The sequence below is a fragment of the Bos taurus genome, chromosome 4 (genome assembly GCF_002263795.3).
Source record: "Bos taurus isolate L1 Dominette 01449 registration number 42190680 breed Hereford chromosome 4, ARS-UCD2.0, whole genome shotgun sequence".
NCBI lineage: Eukaryota > Metazoa > Chordata > Mammalia > Artiodactyla > Bovidae > Bos > Bos taurus.
In genome coordinates, this window is record NC_037331.1 from 117,220,301 (window position 1) to 117,228,668 (window position 8,368).

Below are 8,368 nucleotides of genomic sequence, written 5' to 3' on the forward strand. Positions count from 1 at the left end.
TGTACTTTTGCCGTGCCAGTGCTCCAGCAAGCACCCTGTGAGTTGCCCTTTCGGATGTTTCTCGAACTTCAAAAATTTCCATGAAAGTGCCTTGTAAATGATGGACAAGCGTGTCTCAGGTCACAATGGGTGTTTGGTGGCGTGTCTGCAGCTGGAGGCAAGGACAGAGGAGTGAACAGGAAGGAGCCACAAGTAGGAGGAGGGAGAAGAGGAAACAGAAATTCCAGTTGGACTTTCTGACAGCAGCTGGAAAGGAAGCTTAGAAAGGATCTTGGAAGGAGGGGAGAGGAGAAGGGAAACAAATTGGGGCCCCACCCCCCAGTTGATTTCTAATTTCCCTTTCATATGGGCCCTCCAGAAAAACTAATTTAAAAGATTTTAAGACGAGAAAAAGAAGTGACTGTCCTGTAGTCCCTCGGACCTTCGGTGGGGTAAAAACCTGGGGTGGGAGATGAGAGGGGGTACATAGGAGGAGGCAGCCGCTGCGGAGTAGTTTGTTCCACGTGGTTTTGAAGGCTTGGCTGAACCATCCCCTTCCCTTCTCCTTCCAGAAAGAAGATTCGGTTATAATGCGCAATGCTCCTTTATTCTCTTTCCCCAACACGGAGTTCCACATCGCGTTCCTGAGCTCTTCCGGGTCTGCATGCACGTTTCAGGAGGATCCGTGGCCGGGGTGGGATCCGACCGCATGCACGCGGCTCCTTGCACACGCGCGCACACACGCACGCGCACACTTACAGTGAGTGTCTGCAGAAAGGGGCCTGCGCGTCAGCTCTGCGTTAAAGACGGGAAGCTGCCCGGGTTACCAAAGTCAAATGTAAGTGACAATTCCCCACTCCAGCAAGGCAGACTACCAGAAGTCTCTTTGTATTTCGGCAGCTCATTTAATGTTATTTATGCATTTTGTGCAAGGAATTGTGGGATTTTTTCCCCCACGGTAAACAACATGGAAATGTTAAATAAAAAAAAAAAAAGCACCCTTCCAGCGCTTGTCCCCGTCCGCGTGTGGGCGACCTGGCGGAGCTGTCGCGGGCGTTTCTCAGATCGCCGAGAAGCCGCGGGGAAAACGCGAGCGCGCGCGCGCGCGCGCAGAGGACGCGGCGGCGGTCTCGCGGGTCCAGGCTCCGCACCCGGAGCGCAGGGACGCGGCCCCTTTAAGGGGGGGCGGGGCGGCGGGAGGCCGCTGTCACCGAGCTGGTCACGTGGGCGCGCGGCGCCACGACCATTGGCCCGAGGCACGTGTCCAGGAGACCGGCCCGCGACGTCACTCGAGGGGGCTCGGTTAAAAATAAGAACAAAAATCCAGAGTCCGAGTGTCTCGGGTTGCGCCGAGTGGCCTGGAAATTTCCTGGCCGCGCGGAGGCCGAGGCGCGAGGGCGCGCGGACGGCGAGGGAACGCGGGCGGCCCAGCCCGGTCCGGCCCGGCCCGGCCCGGCCCGCCGCTCACCCATGCGACTCGGGCCGCGGGGCTCGGCGGGGCTCGGCGGGGGCGCCCCGGCCCGCGGCGGGGCGGTGGCCGCGCGCAGGGGCCCGGAGGCCGGCCGAGCGCATCGCGGGCCCTTGGGCCTCCATGTGCGTGCTGGCGGCGGCGGGCGCGCTGACCGCTCGCGCCCCGCACCCTAGAGGGCCGGCTGGGGCGCGCGGGCGGGGGCGGCCGGGCGGCGGCGGCGGCGGCGGCGTTGGCCCGAGCAGGCTCCGGCGGGCGTGAGCGCAGGCGAGCGCGCTGCCTGCATGCGCGGAGCTCCAGCCCCGGGCGGCCGGGCGGCGGCGGCGCCGGAGCCGGAGGCAGCCGGACGTCGAGAGGCGCGCGGAACCCCGAGGCGCCCCGGGTCCGCGCCGGACCCTTGTGACCGTCTAGCTCCTGGGTGCGCTGCGAAGACTCGGACCGCACTGTTTTGAATCTCCCGGCGTCTGGGCGCGGGGCGACTCTTGGTATTTTCTAACTCAACTCGTGGATCGGAACGTGGCTTCGGCTCTGAGCGCGGCTGGAGACGTGTAGGACGTCAGCCCTGGCTGCGGCCGCCGCGCTCGCCCTCGGGAGAGTCGGCGGGGAAGGGACACCGGCCGGCCTCGGGAGTCTCCGCGTGCGGAGCGGAGGAGCGGAAGGCTGACTGGTCTCCCCGGAGAACCGACTCGGGATTTGTTGCGAGCAGCATGGAGGAGAATGACCCCAAGCCCAGCGAAGCGGCGGCGGCGGAGGGGCAGCGGCCGCCGGAATCCAGCCCCAGCGGCGGCGCCAGCAGCCCGGGCGACCCGGACACTGGCCGCCGGCGGGCTCTGATGCTGCCTGCGGTTCTGCAGGCGCCGGGCAACCACCAGCACCCACACCGCATCACCAACTTCTTCATCGACAACATCCTGCGGCCCGAGTTTGGCCGTAGAAAGGACGCGGGGACGTGCTGTCCCGGAACTGGAGGAGGCAGAGGCGCCGGGGCAGGCGGCGAAGGCGGCGTGGAGGGAGGCGGCGGCGCGGGCGGCGCGGAGCAGCTCCTGGGGTCGGGCCGGGAGCCCCGGCAGAACGCGCCCGGGGCGCCTGGGGCGGGCGGGCCGCTGCCCGGCGGTGGCGGTAGCGACTCTCCGGGTGACGGCGAAGGCGGCTCCAAGGCGCTCTCACTGCACAGCGGCGCCAAGAAAGGCGGAGACCCCGGGGGTCCCCTAGACGGGGCGCTCAAGGCCCGCGGCTTGGGCGGCGGCGACCTGTCGGTGAGCTCAGACTCGGACAGTTCGCAGGCCAGCGCCAACCTGGGCGCGCAGCCCATGCTCTGGCCGGCTTGGGTATACTGCACGCGCTACTCGGACCGACCTTCTTCAGGTGAGCCCTGGGGACCCGTGCCCCGGCCCGCCGTGGGGAGGCCCGCGGGGTTGCGGGGGCAATGCTGGGGCGGGAACTTACCGGGAGGAAGAAGACACGAGCATCCCTCGCCCCCAACACAAAGACGCGCACACAGCGACATGGTGTGCGGCCGACGCTGACCCGGGCCACGGCCAGGCGGAGAGAGGGGCAGGGTTGATTCACTCGGGGCTACAGATTTCTTAGAACGGCGAGAAATACCAGGACCTCTCTTCTCCCTTGCTTTTGGGGGCCTCTCCTAGCCCCTAGCGTATCCCTGCCTTGGCCGGAGTTTATTTGGTGGGAACGGGGATGGCTGGAAAACAGGCCCGGAAGCGCACACCCTCGCTTGTTCTTCCAACTCGGTCCAGACCCGGACCTACGCCCAGCCCGCCCCGATCGATACCTAGACTCATCCTGCCACCCCAGTTTCCCAGAGGTGTCCGGGGAAGAAAGCGAGGCTCGGCTGGTCGTCCTCAGCTGAGGTTGAGCAGAGGCTGGTGGAGAGATCCGCAGAGGGAAGGAAGGCAGACAGAGGAGCCCTACGCCCTGTGGCTCGTTTTATTTGCCAAGAGGTGCGCACACAGCTTGGAGGAGGAAAGCCTGCTGTTCCCAGATAGACTGGACCTTTACCGAGTTTCCTGGGTAGGAAAGGAGCAGATTTCAGAGGAAGTGCGCGGGGGAGCTGGTGAGGGTGTGCAGAGCTTCTGGGCGTCTTTTTCATAGACCCGGGATTTTTAAAAGCTGAGTCCACGTCCCTATAGAAGCATGAGCCGCAGTAAATGAGGGTCTGCGGCTGCGAACCGCCATTAAGCGCAGACTCCGTTTGTCCCCGAGCCGGCCGCGCAGACCGGACCCCCCTTTTCCCCCGAACCCTCAACGGTTTTGCGGGGGTCTTTTACACAGTTCACAGCGCGACTAAGTCACCCCCTGGTCGCCTGCCCGCAGAAACGGTCTGTGTGTATCTCTGATGAAACCCCAATTTCTCCAGCTAGATCTGAAATTTGCTCCATTGTTCTCGCCTCTCTCCTTTGTTAATATTTAATTAACATATAGGCTCACAATGCGGCCGGCGAGGAGCCGAGGCCCGGCTTTGTGCGGCGCGGGAGTCGCGGCCGCGCCAGGCCCCAGAGGCCGGGGGAAGCCCGGAGGTCGGGCCTGGCTCAGTGGCTGGTTTTCCTGGACTTTAGAAAAAAAAGCCCCGTAAGATAAGATGTGTGTTTCCGGGCGTTTACGAAAGCAGCGACGCAGAGTTTTGTTTTGTTTTGTTTTGTTTGCGGAGATTTGGTCTTTCCGAGACTCTTTTAAGTGTTTGCGTTTTGAACGAAAATCAAGAAGGAAAAGGAACTAAAATCTCTGATTTTAGGGAGATTTCCTTTCCATAAAGTGGCCCGGGCCTTTTGTGGGCTGATTGGCGTGTGCGAGCGCCCCGGGACCGGGGGAGTTTGGGGGTGGGAACAACGGGCGGGCTGCGCCGCGCGAGGCCGCGGTGGGGGCCTCCGCCGGGCCTGTAGAGGCCTCGCAGGGCCGCCCTCTGCCCGCCTCGCGCGGCGCCCCCGGGACGCGGGCAGCCGCCCCGAATCCGCACCCTCCGGGAAAAAGCCAGGCTGCAGCAGGCGAGGAGCCGGCCACCTCGGCGTGTGAGCGAGTGTGGGCGCGGTGGGGGCGGGGGGCGCGATGCGCCCGGGTGGATGTGTGCCTGAGTGTGCTTCCAATCTTGAAGACTCGGGGCTTGAGCCGAACAGTCCGGTGCCCGCTCTCCACCGGGCTCTGCCCTCCTTTTCCCATCGTGGCTCCTGGAGACAGCGCAAGGCTCGGTGGGCTGAGGAGGGGGTTCCCCGGGCCTCCTGGGTCTGCGGACCGCCCCAGATCCCTAGCTAGGGAAGGCCTGGGTGATGATCCACCCTCCTGGTCAGAGTGCCCCCTATCCAACCCCCACCCCATCTTTCCCCTGGGCTTCATCCCGAAGAGTCCGGTAGGGCGAGAGGTGGGGACCTGGGTGTTCTAGCCTTCTCCAGCCTCTCAGCCAGGGCTCCTCGGAAGAAGCGGGAGCCGGCCCCCAGCATGACTTCACACACTTCACAGACCTGCAGCCACCACCCCCTCCTGCAAAGGCCTCTTCCCTCTCTGACCCCCTTGCCCCATCTGACATTCGGAAACCCAGAAAAAGGCAACACTTGGTTGCCTTTCTCAGGCCCTTTCCGTTGCCGGGGCCCTAGGATCCCCAGCGCCACCGTCCAGCACCAACCTCACGTCCTGTGGGGCGCCCCCCCCCACCCCCGGGAAGAGTGTGTCGGTGAGAAGTGTGAACCTTCTGCCCAAGGTCAGCAGGGTCCCCCGTGGCCTCCTCAGCTCCTGGGCTGGCAGCAGCGTGTCCCCTCTCCTGGACAGGGGGCTGAGGGGAGACCTGGTGGGGTGAAGGGTGGGAAGCTCCTGCTCCTTCCCCTTAAAGGAAAGGATAGACGTGGGCCCACAGGGCCGGCTGGGGGAGGCAGACCCCTCCTGTTCTCAGCACCCACCTGAGGCTGGCTCCCATGGCCCTGGACCAGTGGGGAGACCCCCCTGCACCCGCGGGGCTCTTCCTGCTACTCTGACTGCCCCAACCCCTCCTCCAGTCTGTCCCGCTCATCTCTCTCCCTGCAGCCACCCCATCCTGTCCCCATTCGTGGACAGAACCTCAGGAAAGACTTGAAAAGGCCTGGCCACAGAGTTTTGGGGTTTTTGCTGTCCTGACTTTTCCGTTAAGCCTGCCCTTTACCCCCAACCCCCAAGCCCACCGCTCCTGCAGACTTCCTGGCCCCCCTCCCCGCCCCCTCCACAAGAGCTCCGCCCTGGCCCACCCCAAACCCAGCCCTGCTTTCCTCCAGCCGCCACTGGCTGGGGCAGCCTCCTGTGCGGGGTGGCAGCCCCCCCACCTCCAGCGTGCAGGCCGCCGGAGCCCTCCTAACCCGCGCTCTCTGTGTCCACTGTGCCCCCCCAGGTCCCAGATCTCGCAAACCAAAGAAGAAGAACCCCAACAAAGAAGACAAGCGGCCCCGCACGGCCTTCACGGCAGAGCAGCTGCAGCGGCTCAAGGCCGAGTTCCAGACCAACAGGTACCTGACGGAGCAGCGGCGCCAGAGCCTGGCGCAGGAGCTCAGCCTCAACGAGTCGCAGATCAAGATCTGGTTCCAGAACAAGCGCGCCAAGATCAAGAAGGCCACGGGCAGCAAGAACACGCTGGCCGCGCACCTCATGGCGCAGGGCCTGTACAACCACTCCACGACAGCCAAGGCGGGCAAGTCGGACAGCGAGTAGGGCAGGCGGCCGGCGCCACTCCCAGCCCACCCGGCTACATGATGCAATAATGTAAAATCGGAAACCAAGGGCCGGTGTATAAAGATCATACCAGCATTAATAGTGAAGATATCGTGTATTAGCTATGGTTCTGCAATATTCTATGTATATATAATTTACAGGAGGTGTGAAACCCAAAATATCTGACTATAAAATATTTTTTGAGTTTTTTTATGTTTATGAGATTATGCTAACTTTATGTTGGGTTTGTTTTTGTTTTTTGCAAAGGGGGCTACTTAGGGTTTCATCTTTTTTAATCCCCTAAGTTCCATTATGGGACATCGGACACTTTTTTTTTTAATTTCAAAAGAAGAAAAAATTAAAACAACTTGCTGAAGTCCAAAGATTTTTATTGCTGCATTTCACACGACTGTGAACCGAATAAATAGCTCCTACTTGGTCCTGAGTTCTTCCACTTTGTTTGTGTGGACTTGATGAGGCCGGCAGGAGGGTCCGCATGCCCAGGCCCGCCACTGCCACCGCAGGGAAGGGGCGGCTGGGCCTTGGTCCGGTGCCCTGCTCCCCGGGGCTGCCTGGGCCGGGCGCGCCAGCTCCCCTCCTCCCCTCTTCCTGCCTTCCCTCCCTGTCTCCTCCTCGCTGAGGCCTGGCCCGTGCCTCCCTGCATCCTTCCGTCTGCATCTGCGTCGTTGTCCCCTGTCCAGCCGCCTGCCTCCAGCGCCAGACTGTCCCACCTCCGGCTCCGCTCCTCCGAGGCTCAGGGCGCCCGTGGCTGGAGGCCCACAGGCTTCGGGGCCGCCCTGTCCCTCCAGACCTGGGCCCAGAAGCTCTCCTGCGGCTCCATCAGCTGCCCAGGCAATGCCCAGGGGGCCCCAGAAACGCAGCCAAGGTCTGCTGGGCTTGCCTCCGGGGCTGTGGAGTCCTGGAGAAGGAGCTGGCGGTTCCCCTCTTTCCTTTTTCTTCACTTTCTTTTCTTTTTTTCTGTTTTTAAAGTGGCCGCTTCTGCTATAGAGAGCATTCTTTCATGGTGAATCTGTGTGCGCATGTGTACATATATCTGTGTGTGTGCTTACATACACACAGACGTGTAAGAGTCCACAGTTCTAGAACATGTGGCTACCTTGACTTTTAAAGGAACTCAGAATTCTCCAGGATCTAGAGGAAAGAAGAAAATGTGTAAATAATCATTTCTTATCTCTTTTTGTCTTGTTTTTTTTTTTAAATATACATTTTATTTTTTGAAGTGTGGTACAGTGTAAATGAAATATATTCAATATATCCCCACCAAGTACATATATATAAACGAACACATTATCTATATCTTTATCTGTAGCTCCACACTGTCTTCTGTTTATTGTATGGAAAAAGAATTGTGTCCAAATGTCCGTCTGTGCCGGGACAGCCTAGGGGGGTCCCTCGGGCCCTGCCCTGAGGACTGAGGGTGAACTTCTCTCTTTGCCTTAAACCTCTTTATTTCACTGCGATAATAGTTTCACTTTGTACATACTAGCGTAAACCTGTTTTTTTTTTTTTTTTAAGAAAAAAAAAACTATAAAAGCAAAAGTTGTAATTTAAAATTCTGTGAATAACCATCTGCTGCTTAGGAAACTCAATGAAATGATATGCCTTTTTAGCAGGAAGCAAAGTTTTGGGGTTTTTATTTTTTTATTTTTATTTTTTAGTTTATTACACATGTGCATTTTACAGTCCCAGTAGCAAATATTTATAATCTTATAAGAAATGAATGTTTCTATTTACGACTGTGGTTATCAAAATTGTGAACATTTCCCCTGCATTTTTGTGTGTTGAAATTCTTGAAAGTTACATTAAATAAAAAAAACCACTTTATTGTAAAATATCAGTTGTCCAAGATGGAATGAGTAGGTTTTTTTTTTTTAAGTGTGTTTCTGAGCCCAGCTGACCTGCCGTGGTGCTCAGATGCTCAGATCTTTCCCTCCACGGCGGGTGTGCACACGCCTACCTTTGTAGCCAGAGGCATAATTTTTTTTTAAATAATGAAGACACTTTGGATGTCTCCTGTATGAGTACAGAACAACCAAAGGAATTTAAATACACGTTTCTTTACCAGAAGGAAGTGTTCCAAAGTCCGGCGCTTTTTCTTTGAATAAATATTTAAAATCCTGCAGAACACAACACGTCTCTGGCCCTGGCTGCTCCCGGACAGAGGCACTCAGCCCCTGGGGAGAGGAGCTCTCACTTGACCTGTGGCAAAGAGGCTCTTCT

The 8,368-nt window shown here is 59.0% G+C and overlaps 1 protein-coding gene across 1 annotated transcript; it reads left to right on the plus strand.

The window, feature by feature from the left end:
- The first annotated feature begins 1,661 nt into the window (after window positions 1-1,661).
- Window positions 1,662-8,013, plus strand: EN2 (engrailed homeobox 2). Its single transcript, XM_024991292.2, has 2 exons — window positions 1,662-2,812; window positions 5,811-8,013. Exons 1-2 carry the CDS (start codon window positions 2,155-2,157, stop codon window positions 6,125-6,127), a joined length of 975 nt encoding a protein of 324 aa, XP_024847060.1. The 5' UTR covers window positions 1,662-2,154; the 3' UTR covers window positions 6,128-8,013.
- The last annotated feature ends 355 nt before the right edge of the window (window positions 8,014-8,368 follow it).